Genomic DNA, 14,408 nt, shown 5'->3' with positions numbered 1-14,408 from the left:
TATGTTCTCATTTGGTTTCGTCTTTGGCTGATGCAGTTGAAATGAAGAGCAAGCAACGACACCCTCGACTGCCGTCTTCATTCCAACGAGTTGGAAAAGTGTTGGGAGAGAACTTCTTAGTTTTGTATGGTAAAATACCTATTCCTTTTTCGTAAATTCGGTTTTGGAACGCCTTCTTCCACACGTGTCATTTTTGGTCGGTCCACGCCTGATAATAATTTGTTAAACACAAAAAAAAAATTGTACCTTCTTCCATTCAAAATCACTTTTAATTTGATGCCTAGTCCAATGTTAGCTGTTTCCAAAATACAGTCATTTTTTTTTCTTTCACAAAACCCCTCGCAACCCGGACATTTTCAGCAAGAGTATGTCACTTTGTTTTGTGCTTACTGATTTACTTCTGAAAACAAAACAAAATTAATAAATTTTCGCTAATAATAAACAATTTCGTCGAAAAAGTTACATTTTAACGTTGTTGCCTTCCTCTTCGCCGCCAAAATTTAAGTGAACATTTTAGTTGTCAAGTGTGTGATATTTCACCCGAATTGAATGCTCCTGATAAGGGAATTTTTGGAACAAAATTTTTTTTCGGGTGAAACTCAAAGTAAGGGAAAAGAAAAAGAGATTTTTTTTGGTGGAATGGCATTCGGGCGAAACTCCTGATAGGGTTGATTATGTCTTTAAACTGGTATTCTATTTTTTTAATATTTGTATGTTAAATACAAAATTGTCAGTTTTGTGAACCAAACGAACGAACATATTGTCGGTGTGTAGGGTCCTTTATGGTTGACTAGTTTTTGAACTGCTCTAATATTTCGATTCTCGAATAGACGCTAAAACAGCTGATCTATGTTTTGAAGTTACCTGTCACTTTTTTTGACAGTTGGCAAAGTGACAAAAAAAGAATCAAGCACATGTCCTCTTTTCTTTACAATTTTGTATAAAATTTTTTGTAACACGTTTTCTTTTCTCTTGTTTTTCGAAATAATTTTCTAACTTTTACAATGGCTGTTGAAATGAATAAAAGAAAACGTAAATTAAAAAACGAATCAAATGAAGTTCCCAAAAAGAAGAAGGTCAAAAATGATAACAATTCAGAAGAACCAGAGGAGTTGATGTTGAACGATGAAGAACCAAATCAAGTAGCCGAAGATGCAGTGGCGGCAGAAGTGGAAGAAGAAGATAACACAAATGATTCTGGTTTTGAACCGGACGAGGAAGATATGAAATTTTCGAAAGATTTCAAAATGCTCAATTTCCGAGCAAAGTTAAGAGGAACAAATTTTATCACAGGTAAGTTTCATCCTTTTGCTTCCTCTTTACCCGGATCGCACTACTGAGTTTTCTCTTTTTAGAACTACGTCATTTTCTCCATCTCACCAGAGCACGGCCACAGATCATTGCAAAATACATTGAAAAACGTGGGAAACCCCTCGAACTAGCTGAAGCCCTCGAACGTGTCGATAAAACCAACATCTTTCACACATTCTACCTGTGCGAAGCATTCCATTTAGTTGTGATGGAAATCCTCAGTAATCACAAAAGCCATCTGGAATCGGCTATAAGTGCTTGTCGCTACTTCCTCAAAAGCAACAGCAGTGTCTTCGAGAGTCTCTTGAAGTCCAACAATCTCAATCACCGAAAATGTGCTCTGAAACTCCTTACCGCAATAGTCTGCACTGAGCCACAGCTAGGCAGACAACTTCTGTCCTCATTTGACATTCTGTCCAATGTAAGGGAGATCGAGAACTTCCTTTCACATTCCAAATATGAGCTGCACGACGAGGACACAGTTCGAAAGTGCTACATTCATTTTATCTTGGCATATCTCGTCGACGGGAACATCTTGTTGATAAGAAACATCCTCGATAAGGGTATTCTGATAAAAGCTCTAGCGTCTGGTTTGCTCTTTGATGACCATGTCACAGTTTGTGTGGTCATAAGCACCTTGAAGAAGTTCGTCCTGGAATGTCCAGAAATCTCCAAGACAAAGAAAGTCAACGTCTTCGATTTGGATTGCGTGAAGTCGTTTGCCAGGCTCTACGATTGGCTAGGACCTGCTGCTCTTGCTGCAAGGTACTCTAACCGAAAAGAATCGTCGGGAATAAACTTCGCCAAACTAAAAGAGTATGTGGATCCAAATGAAAAGCAAGCAGTGACTGAAGCGGTTCATGAGTTTCTCGTAATGTTGCTTACATCGCGTAAACATGGTATCACCTTTGATGCTATGGGTCAATATCAGCAGCGTCAAAACAAGCTTCAGGGTAAAATAATTGGTTTCCTGGAAAAACCATGGATGTGCGAGAAAAAAACCGAATTGGTTCTGACGACACTTCGGGCTTGTCCCGATATCGCCCGCAACACTGTCCGGTACTTTGGAGTCATCATTAATCCATTGCGGACATCCATGGCATTGTGGGTTATCAAGTGCGACTTCATCACAAAACTCATCAACGAGTTGCATCCTAAACTGCTGAAAGGTGCTCTGGAGAAGATCACCCTTACTGACTTCTCGCACTGGATCAAGGCAATTTGCCTTCCCATCGAGGTGTTGACTCATTTAACACAAGGTCGAGCACTGAGACATGCAGACTTCCAGCACCGATTGGCAGCAAATCGACTGCTTTTGGCCATGTTCCGCCAGTACTGCAACTACATGGCAGCGATCATTGAACGGGAGCAACAGAAGAAGAACAATCTGCGTCGATTCAAGTTCGACCTGCTCAACCACATATTCATACACTTCCCAACCATCGAAGACATCCTCTTTTCCCTTTTTGTCACGATTCAAGCTCAAAAAGAAGAAGGTGTTAATGTCCTGGAGCACTTGGAGATCACTCTGGATTTGGTTCTGATCATTTGCCAACAGAATCGTTCGTTTGTCAATAAAACAGCAACCATCATTGACTACCTGGAGCTCTTGAGGCCTCTGTACGCCAGCGACAAAGGACAGGGAAACATCAAGCTCGAAATGAAGGCCATCAAGACAATTCTGTTCCTCTTCCCAAAGGCTCTCGAGCCACAAGAGAAGCTCTTCGGAAATGTTATGAAAAGTTTCATCAAGGCGTTTGTTCAAGGAGACGCGGAAATCCGCCGTGAGGCAGGCGAACTTCTGCGTGGGATATTTATGAACACGGGTATCTTCGATTCCGCCGAGTTAGAAGTCGATCTGTGGCTGGAAGCGCTGCGTTTTGTTAACCCGGCAACTGTTGATATTGTCGTGGCGGTTTTCATTGAAGTTCTCCAAGTTACCAAGGCCGATATTGATCCCTTGGAGGAGAGAACTGAACATCAGGCGTCAATTGAAGAAAAACATCTCTCCAAATTGTTTTCCAACATTGAGAAGGGGTTGTCCGTTCAGGGATATGTTGAAACTCCAACCATGAGCAAACTGTATCCTCTGATTGTGAAGGGTGTTGAAATCGGTGACCAACTGGGAACCTATATGAAACTAGTTCGTTTGTTGATTAACAATTACGTAGACTGTGGCACTTACGAGACTTTGGAAGGCAACGAAGTGGCCGAAAAGATGCGAAAGTTGATTGGAGTGGAAAAAGCTATCCTCGAGGGGCAACTGAAATTCGAAGAAGTTTTCCTAAAATCTAGGAAAACCGTGCCTTTAACTCTGCTCGATGGCAAGGAACTGCAAGTGGGTGCAAGTCTCCAAAATGAACGTTTGGTCATGATCTATATTCAGGAGGTAATGTCCATTGTGGCCCACCTCACCCGAACCGAAGCTTTGACATTGGAACAGTCGAAAAATGCAGCCAATTTGATGGTGAATTTTTTGAAAGTCATGCAAGCTCTATGTTCTTCAGAGAAGTCAGTTGTTGAAGTCTCACTGGAAGAAGACAAGGATGTGGTTCGTCTGAGTTATTTTGAAAAGACCCTTAAATATATATTCAACACTCGTCTGGGTATGATCCAGACAACGAGTCTCTTTAGCAACGAGACGAGCAACCTGAACTATGTCCACTTCCTTCAACAAATAACCGATTGTGTGAATATCTTCGAAATGGGTAGTTTCTCCGATTTCACTACGAACTTCCGACAGAAAATTGTTACATCCATAAAAATAGCCACCAGCGAGGATAAGAAGCAGCTCAAGAAACACACCGAAGAGCTTCAACCGCTGATAGGCTTAATGAAATCCTTCCAGTTGTCCAGTGAAAATTGTCTCGAGATTCTTGAGAACATTTCCTCGCTTTCTTATGAAGATTTCGTCGGGAAGGCCGGTCAGAAGAGTATATTCCTTGATGTCCTGATAACAATCCTCGAAAGGATCGCTGATCTGAAGCAATCTCTGAATTGTGACCAAAGTGTCCTGAACATCGCTCAGATTTACATCGATTTGGTGATCAAATCCGATGGCGAGATGAATTTGGAACGTCTCGAGGAGTCTCTTTATGGTTTTCTCCTGGTTTGTCATCAGAGCATATCCAAGTTGCCCACAGAGGTGTTTACTTCGATTTTCGCCCACAAAAAACTCACCAAGTACACAATTCGTTTAGCATGTCTCTTGCTCGAGAGAAATTCATCGGTTTTGCAGGATGAATTCATCAAGTTGCTCCCTCAGAACATCTCTAAAAAAGAACTCACCTACCCCCTCCTGAATATCGCCATTACGAATGGAATTCCACTAGACGAAACGATGTTGAGTACAATTTATCAAGAATACAAGAATGGTTTCATGAAAACGATTGAAAAACCCCAAAAAGCTGGAGTAATCTACAAGGAAAATGTCCAGGCATCGATTCACCTGATCGAAACGTTTATGCCCAAGTCAGAGTGTGTTGATTTTTGCAATAAGAATATCAAATTCGATTCGGTGGAGGTGTTCCAGGTGAAGATAATTCGGGCGATTTTCCAAAAAGCCATCGATTCCATTGAAGATCGTGAGAATAGTGAAGTCTTTGGAAAGGTTTTTGTTCAATTTGTGAATCTCTCTATCCAAATGCTCACCGTTGTGCTGAAAAAGGACGCCCTGGACGAAGAGAAGATTCGGCTAATTGGATTTTCTCTCTTCAAATGGATGGCTCTCAGCAGCTCCAATCAACAAATAGACTATAAGAAAATTTTGAAATCCCAAAACTGGATGAACTTCTGCAAGGCTGCTCTCAAAGCTGGCATGTACATGAGTGAAACCGAGGAAAACCAATTCGAGGCGGACAGTCTCAATGGAGAACTGCTGAAGTTAGTAGCCTTCCTCGTTGACAGAGTCTATTTGGACAAAGAGGATACTCAAGAAGCCAGGTTGCTCTTTGAAATGATCTGCACACATTCGAAGTTCCTGAGCATTGTCCTGCAAATCCACCCGACTGCGGTTAAGACCCAAATAATGCATCTGTTGTTTGTGCTGGCCAAAAAATGCCCCAGTGCTCTTGAGACCAAGCAGATTCCAGTGGTCTTGGCTTCATATCAAGCCAAACTGACCGACTCTGATCGATACACCTTGGCGCTGTTGCAGTTGTACGAGGAAGCCGACATTGGGCTACATCAGTACAGACCCTTTATCTGGGGAGAATCAGCGATAGCATTCTACTCTCTCCAAGAGGATAACCAGGAGAAAACGAACTTGCAACATCAGGAGACATCAGTTGCTCAGGTGATGTCACTTGTCGATCGACATGTCTCCGAGTACACCCTTGACAACTTCCCCATTTGGCGCAAATTGGATCCTAGCTCACAACTGCCAAGCATCAGATTTGAAGATCCGGACTTGGCTCATTTGGCGTTGTTCGGCTCGAATTTCCTCGAAAGACGCATAGAGCAGGGTGACTGCGAGTTTGAAGAGTCCGAGCTGCGACTGTGTCCCAAGCGAGACAACTACTACCATGAGTGTTACGATCCAGCCTTCATTGTGCCTCTTATGGCAGTGTGTTTCGCTCCAGAGATCTATACGCAGCCAGTGCTGCCAGTTCAGAATGGCTTGCTGTCGCTGGTGTTTGCCGCCCTTTCTAGCCAGGATAAGGAAATGCGAATGGCAGCTGGATGTGTCCATCTCAGATATCGGACACACTTCGAAAACAGTAAATTCTACGAGAAACCCTTGTGGCAACAGGGTTATGATAATATCCAAAATGGATTAGATGCATTACGAGGCGATTGGTTGAAGCACAAGAAAAACGGAGGAATACCCCGGGTCCCATACATTTCAGGGCTCTTCTTAGCGAAAACCATAAATCTTACCACAGATCCAACACACACTCTATACAAACAACTCACAATGTTCCTGCGACTCAAAGAGACCTTCAACTTCCTCTGTGTTCCCGAATTCAATGTGCTGTTCCACAGTCCCGAAGTTGAGCATAATACCTTTAGGCAGTTCATAGTCGAGATTATACGGAATGGAGTTCGTAGCAGCTCCGATTTGTTCCTCTTAGTGACGACGAGTACGTTTAAGGCGCTACTGGGATTCTATGCAAGTAGCATGTCAACATTGGACTCGAATTTGCAAATTCTCTCGGTGCTTTCAACCTGCGTGAAGATTCCAGGTTCATCCAAGATTATGATCGAACATGTGGGTATTATTCCGTGGCTAAATGGTCTCCTCTCTGGAGTCGAGTTCTATCACTTCGACATAATCGAGGGTATAATCAATATTATTAACAATTTGTGGTATGCAATCAAAGCCAACGGCAAGAGCTTCCATAATTTCCAACACATTCAATCGGATGTCAATCGTTTAGTCCTCAGACTGTTGCCGAATTTGTCGGGGCGGATAACTCCAAAAAATTTTGCCAAATTAATGAATATTCTAAATAAAACCACAACCGAAGGACGAGGGGATACCTGTCAGACTTTGAGTGAAAGCCAATTGGACAGATTAATTGGTTGTGCACAGAAGTTATATGGCGAGGAGTTACTAAACGGTGTGGTAAGCATCAAGAAGAACGGACCAGATGGAGCGGAGAGTAGTGACAAATATTGTCGACACTTGGCTGATGCCAAAACAGATGAAGCAGCCATGATTGCAGTTTTTAGCTTGAGGGAGTTTGTCATCAAGTGGAGTTGTCGAATTAAGTAATGTTTATTTGTTCGGCAGATGGTTAAGTAGATTTTTTAAGATTTTAGAAAAGAAAAATGTTTTTTTTTTTTGTATGTAATAAAAGTGTTTTTTCTTTTTTTAAGAGCGTTTAAGTTCAAATGTTTGTTTTTTATTTATTTCTTCAATTAGGTATTTTTGGATTAACAAAATGACACAAGTGCTTAAGTGGGAAAGGTGCCAAAAGTTCTAATGAAATGGATTGGGTATCTCAAAATGAGTATCAAAGCAGAATTTTGAAAAAGTAAAGTCAATTTGGTATTACCGTACCCTAACGACCGACGGTTGTAATATACAGGATTGTGGAGTTTATGGTTTTCAGTATAACGATTTTCACTACTAGTCCAGTAAAATAAAGATTTCACAACGGAAGGAGAGAAAGCTTGGAACTCGTTTGAACCCAGCTTAAAAAAATGTCGTCTTGTTTTTCACAAGATTTGCTCAACGGAGAGTTTTTGACATCTAGTCAAATTTTGAGAAAAATCAAATTGACAGTTTTTTTTACAAAAAATAATAACATTACTAAAAGTTGATAAAAATTACTTTTGAAATGTCTTTACAAAAATTAAAAATATTGGCTTCAAACTAATTTTATCTCAGAAAATATTGTTTTCTACATTCAGTAATTTTTATATAAAAATCCAAGTCAGTTTTTTTTCAGAAAAATTAAAATCTACAAAAAAAATAGTACGCAAAATTGGTAAAAAATGATGTTCGGTTCTCAAAACCTCGTAAACAATAGAAGATATTGACTTCAAATTAATTTAATTCATCCAATTTGTATTTGTTTATATAAGAAATTAAAACTATTTTAGAAATGCTGCTAAAATTGGTTTTCAAGTAAATATCTCGTTAAAATAGATTTCGAAAACAAACTAGTTTATCATTGGCAAAATATTGTTGGTAATTTTTAAATTTTTAAGAATAGTTTTTAAAAGGTTTATTTTTAAATTCTAAAATATAGGAAATATTTTTAAATAGACTAGGTATAGGATTTTTTTCAATTAAACTAATTACTTCTAAAATTGACTCTACCTACTACACGAGGAGAAATAAAACCCCCCTTTCGATAGTCAAAAGTGCACGCTTTTGACCGAATCTTGGCGGCCATCCTATTGTACTCTCCCATTATGTTTACACTTTAAGCTTAAAACTGCTTTTTCAGCATCACTTATCTTGGGTTATCATAGCATCATTAAATGTTTGTTTTTTCGTAAATATTTTGAAACAGTAGTAAAACTTTATGTTGATTTCAAATTTATAGAAAAATTACCCCAAATTTAAAAACTTTGCCAGACATTTGCTAAAATGTCTGAGACAAAGTCATCAAATTTATGTAGGTAAGTACAATTACAAAGTCTTATATTTCTCTAAAAATAAAGATCCAAACAATGTTTATGTAAGTTTAAAAATGAGCCAGGGTAGGTTTACTAAAATAAAAGAAAGCATTTCCTTACATCCTTGATAACGTACTATTGTAGATAGATTATACTATATAACTACATATAGAATAATATCATAAGAACTTAAGTAAAAATATGTCTCGAAATTTGTCCTTGAAACACTTTTTTTGACCGTAAGTTATAACTACATTTTTTAACTTATAATCTTTGTATAGAAAGACTGCCGTTTTGCGTATGTAACCAAAAAATATAACCAAACCAAAATACAAACACAAAGAACCAAATGTGTTTTCCTCACTCACTCAGACTTTTGTTAATTCACTATAGCCTTTCTCTATTTCAAATTATACCATTTGTAAGTCTCCCGATTGCAAATGGATTTCTCCGTGAATGTCTTCACTAGACGTCCCACAAAAAAACATCTGAAGATACAAATTGTTGCATAACAGTTCGGCGGCGCTACTACTACTACTATCTCTCATACCGAGACCGACCCTTTATTTTACGAGACTAGAGTAAGTGCGGCAAATATGGCCCACCCTTAACATTTTTCTAAATAAAAGCATAAATTTATTATTTTTTTTAAACATTCTAACAAAACATTTTTAATTGAGTTTTTAAAAACTTTAACTAAATAAAGAAACTTAACGAAAAGTTAAAAACAAAAACTTAGAGGAACTTCATAAATCATATCAAAAAAACTTGCGGCAAATATGGCCCAGGGAAGGCCATTTGGATCTTTAGTATAAATTTGAATAAATAAAATTGAAAAACGAAGTTACCAATTAATCTCAAAATTTAATGTTAAAACACTTCAGAAAACTTACCAAAAAATTACAACCAAAGTAAAAAAAACAAAGCGCCCCGTATATCTTTCACAACCGTCGCGTCACATTAAGCGCGAAAGACTGAGGCTAAACCGGTTTGAACGTGTTCTGGCTTCCGGTTTGGGAAATACCATTATAAGCTATATTAGCTACGTACGAGTAGGCGTAGGCCCCATTTGCCGCGCTTACTCTAAACAAGGAAAACAGGGGGAGTTTTAAAAGAACACTAAAGGTTTTATTTAATTTGCACAAAGACAACCGTTATAATTTCTTGAAATTTCGAATGATGAAAAAGTAAGAGAAGTTCACGAGAGTACAGGGTCCTGCAAAAAACACCTCCCGTATTTTTAGACTTTTATATTTTAAGCTATTTAGATAAAATGGTATTCCGGGTATAGATAGATAGAGGTCTACGTGTCGTTTTTAGTGGCCCTTATGTGGCAGTTTGGTGTAATGTTCCTGAATTTGGGTTGTTAGGTCCGTATTTTTTCGAAAAAAAGTGCAAAAAGTTACAGGGGGGCTATTATGAAAAACGAAACTCGTTCAAAATAACGCTTATTCGTTAAATTGCGATCAGAAAAAACGATTGTAGTGACACTAAATCGTCAAATTGCGATTAAGAAAAACGAGAATCGTAAAAATGACGATACTCGTATTTTTATTTACGAGTGCCTGCAGCTCTCGTTCAGCTTTCGTTTTGGGGGTAGATGTCAAATGTCATTTATTTTTTTGTTTGGTTGGTTTTTGTTTTGTTAAGTGCACAAAAAAATGCAAGTAAATAATAAATAAAATTGTCAAAAACATACAAATAAGTTATTTCTAACCTTCTAGGCCTACAACTAATGCTAAGCAGTTGGATTTGCTGGTAGCTTTTATGGAAACCAATCCAAACATAGCAAAAAATTACTTGCCGACGAGCCAAGCCATAGCCAAATCCAAAATTCTTTGGAAGGCTTTGACTGATAAGAACTTGGAAGGCTCATTGGGTTCGATGAATCTCTTAAAACTCTTCTTTTTATACGCATTTCCTCTTCTTCGTTAGTTTGGGATTCATCTTTGCTTTCAATGAAATAGTCGCAGTGAAAAAACATTTTATAGAATTTATGCAAATTACATTTATTTTTGAAACTTTCTCGACTTTATTTATATTTTGACATTTGTTAATTATTTGTGAAGTTAGTTGCTCCTTTAAAAAATTATCGTTCTTCGTTTTTGCCTGGCAACTTTTTTTGCTTTCTATTTTCGTATCTTATAATCGCTCTTCACCATGACTTTCGTTTCTTCGAGTTTCGTTTTTTCTGCCGTTCGTTTCGTAATTCATAATAAGGGCCCAGTTAATACGGATCGCTACTGTTACGCGATCGCGACCTTTCTCCATCCAAACTTAAATCAGTTTACTAGGAAGTCTGGTTCCAATTTAAAAAATTCAATACATTTTTTCTGTTAAATTGTTTACTTATTTGTCATTGCCATTAAAATATGGGACATCTTTCTGCCGGACCCTGTATTGTGATTGATCTTTATATTTTTAGTCTCTTACAATGATAACAAGAAATGTGTTATTTTATGGTAAATGATTGTCAAGATATTTTATAAACATAATATATGCATTTTTTCAAGCATTTAAACCAATTTTCAAAACATTTTTTCCAGACAAAGTGAAAGACATCTAAAACTTGATTTTTGAAGACTTTAAATCGTAGCCCACAAAATTTATATGTGAATTCTGAAAACGAAGCAAAAAGTCGTTAGATGTCAAAACAACAACAGATGACCCATCAATTCAATGTTTTAAGTTTCAGAATAATGATATACCTAACGTCTATTAGTTGTTTTTACAGTTCACCCAAGACTTTTACAAGCAAAGGGTAGTCTGTTTCTTATGTGGTACGGTGGCCACAGGTCCATTTGTATGACAAAGAAATTGTCGATAGGAAGTACTTTGAGCACAAATGAAATAATTTAGTTTATCTTAATACATTTATAACAGTCCATTGTTGTTAAGTTTTGGCCTCAGTACAATACCTGTATAGCATATTTCGAGGGAGATCTTGCGTCAGAAATATTTCGATATTTTCCACCTTTTTTGTCGTCAATTGTGAAGACAAATTTAGTTAAATATAGTTTTTGATCATGTTCTTCCGTCCATGACTTGAAATTTAAAACTTACATTTTCCATAACAATTTTGTATCATCAAATAAAATTTACCGGATTTTAAGCAATGCTGTCTTGAAGCAACGTTAATTAGGGTTGCTAAATCAGTTTTCCAATGAGACAACTTCCAATAACAATCTAAATACTAACACCCCGAATTAGTAATATTTTTTACTTTTGATGCTTCGAATTGCAATACATAACAATTAATTAGGTACAGCAATAAGAAACATAAGACCATGGGGTCACATCTGAAAGAGAAAAAGAACTTATTTGTTTAAAAGACTATTAATCGCAAATTTCACCTTACCCGATAGTGTTATGGCTCTCCATTTTTTGACCGCGTTAACGATTTTATTTTTTCGTAATCGAACTTATTCTCGTTCCCCGTAGTTGGAAACAGCATTTGTTCAGACCATTCCGAAAAAAGACGAATCAAATTATAAACCTGTAGCACTTACGTCCTTCTTTCCAAGGTCATGGAAAAAAAAAAAAATCAAATGGGGTGGCGCAACAGTCCGTTGTGAACCAGGGCCTAGTGACTTACAACTCTCAACCATTCCTGTGTGCGAGTACTGTTGTCAGGAATGGAAGGGACCTACAATTTAAGGCCGAATCCGAACGGCTAATTTGAGAAAGCACTTTTTCATGACAAGAATTACTCTTGAAGAAATTGTCAATTCCTCGCAAGAGGCAGTACCCGCGAAAATTAATTTTTTAAATTAAGGTGGCACAGGCAGGGATTGAACCCAAGCCCCTTGCATGACAGTCCAACGCACTAACCATCATGCCACGGGTACTACCAAGGTCATGGAAACTCTGATTATTTATCAGCTAACAAAATATCTCGAAGAACGCAAGCTTGTCAATGACCGGGAGTACGGTTCTCGTCGCAATAAGTCCACTGGTGATCTCATGGTTGAAACATTGCGGCGTTCTTCGAGTGATGTAAATGTTTCGGTTTCGCCTATCATTTTTAAAGCTCTTTTTTTCAAGATCAGAATTTAATGAGCTTATCATACGCTACCGTTGAAGTTCTACATCCAAAGGAAAAAGACGTGAACCTAGAAACGAATTTCAAAGGCGGAGGATACTGTCGTCAGCGAAACAGTTTAGTGGATTAGAAGTGACAGACAATAGAGGAAGAGAGTCGGCGTAAAAACGGAACCCCTGGGGCACCAGCAATTATTTTATGAGATACAGATTTGAAACCTTCCAAAACAACTTGTGTTGAACTATTTGAAAGGTATGTAGTTTCCAATCGAAAGAAGAAGAGATTCATCAATAAAAAAACCAAGCAAGGTAGGAGAGCTGAAGTGCCACACTATATCAAATGTCTTTGAAATATCTTGCAATAATCTTACTTTCCCAAAACGATGTAAAGATTTTTTCTATTGTTCAATGAGATATGTCATAAGTGCGCCTATTAGTACGAAAGCCATACTGTCGGTCATTAAGAAGCTTCCGTTCTTCGAGATATTTCTTAAGCTGATAATCATTTGGCGTTTCCACGCCCTTGGCATATAAACAGGGATATGAGTGCTATTGGACGATATTTGGATGGGGATTCTTTAAGGATAGGCTGGAAAATGCTATTTTCCATCCGCTCAGAAAGATACCTGTAGTGTAGAATAGATGGAAAAGCTTACGCAGTGGTTTTGCCAACGTACGAGTAGAAGAGTACCTCTTGAGAACAATAGGACAAATAGGGGCAACGGATTTTTGTGCTGCAAGCATATTTGCTTTATCTATCGAGCCTGCAAGAGGAATGCCATTTTGAACGAGCGTTGGAACCAAGAACGACGCGACGTAGTGTTACATATGGGGTTTACAAATGACAAGTAGTTTTTTTTGGCTTAATTTTGTTTCGTCGAATATGACCGTTGCAGGTCTTTCTAGCTTGTTTGAACTTATCCCGGTTTTCCTCAGTGCGGTTAGCTTTATAAATCAGGAAACTTACATCTTTAATCCTACTAACCTCTTTACAGCTCGCATCAAACTAGAGTTTTTTTAGATTTAATAAAATTTACTCTATTCGGGATAAAATTTCTCATTCAACAGAGAATTAAATTTGAAACCATATCTGCGCTGGTATCCACGTCACTATCAAGGAAGCATAGTGACCAGTTAAAGTTCCTGTCCTCCACGTTTTCGTCTACCTGAAAATGAGATAGAAACAACATTTCGAGTACGCTACTCCTAATTTATCAAAACTAAGGTGACCTTCTATTCTTAGTGTTTGTCAGAATATTAGAATATTTGTTTCAAGGTAGATTACAATTCGCCATACGAATTTTCTTTTTCGCGCAGCCTAAATCTCCAAGTCTCGCATCCATAGGTGACTACTGACAAGACCATTTCCCTTTTAACATAACTTGTAATAAGGTTTATGGATTTCAAGAGCTAAAATTCCCCCCTTGGAAAAATAAAAAACAAAATAACAAGTAGAATAAAATAAAAAGACAGTTTATATATTTTTGTTTGAGTATTTCAATCATCAGTTGGTAGTTGGTTTTTTAATGTTTTGTTTTGCTTAGTTTGCGAATCTTTTACATATTTTGTTGTTTTTCTTGTTAATTAGTTTTTTTTTTATTTGTATTATATTAAATTAATTTATAGTAATTAATTAATAATAATTAATTAAAAATGGGAGGATGTGTGAATCGCAGTAGTTGCTACACTTTTTCAAGTTAACACATTTCTTTTTTTTGTTATCATTTTCAATAAAAATGTTATGTTTTTATTTTGTGTTCTTTACTTTTTTTTTCTTCATTCTTCATTTTTACGAAATATATAATTATTTGTTTGTATTATTCTTTTCATAGACAAAAATTTAAAGACTCTCAATTTGTGATCTTTGTTTTTTGTTTTTGTAAGTCTTCATTCAATCGTTTAATATTTTTAAATTAATGATAAGCTTATTCTTGCTTTTTTATAATAAATATAAATTGTATGCTCTCGTATTGGCTGAATATTAT

General features: G+C 37.3%; 1 protein-coding gene and 1 long non-coding RNA gene across 2 annotated transcripts; both read left to right on the top strand.

Annotated features, from left to right (window-relative positions):
* Positions 1-903: 903 nt before the first annotated feature.
* LOC129954076 (uncharacterized) lies at positions 904-7,101 on the top strand. The gene is made up of 2 exons (XM_056067729.1): positions 904-1,293; positions 1,356-7,101. Exons 1-2 carry the CDS (start codon positions 1,005-1,007, stop codon positions 7,025-7,027), a joined length of 5,961 nt encoding a protein of 1,986 aa, XP_055923704.1. The 5' UTR covers positions 904-1,004; the 3' UTR covers positions 7,028-7,101.
* Positions 7,102-9,793: 2,692 nt separating this feature from the next.
* On the top strand, positions 9,794-10,406 carry LOC129942216 (uncharacterized). Its single transcript, XR_008780991.1, has 2 exons — positions 9,794-10,049; positions 10,107-10,406. It is a non-coding gene; the product is annotated as an uncharacterized LOC129942216 (long non-coding RNA).
* The last annotated feature ends 4,002 nt before the right edge of the window (positions 10,407-14,408 follow it).

Source organism: Eupeodes corollae, chromosome 1 (genome assembly GCF_945859685.1).
Source record: "Eupeodes corollae chromosome 1, idEupCoro1.1, whole genome shotgun sequence".
Lineage (NCBI taxonomy): Eukaryota > Metazoa > Arthropoda > Insecta > Diptera > Syrphidae > Eupeodes > Eupeodes corollae.
The sequence above is the reverse complement of the archived record's forward strand: the minus strand, read 5'-3'. Positions and strand labels throughout refer to the sequence as shown.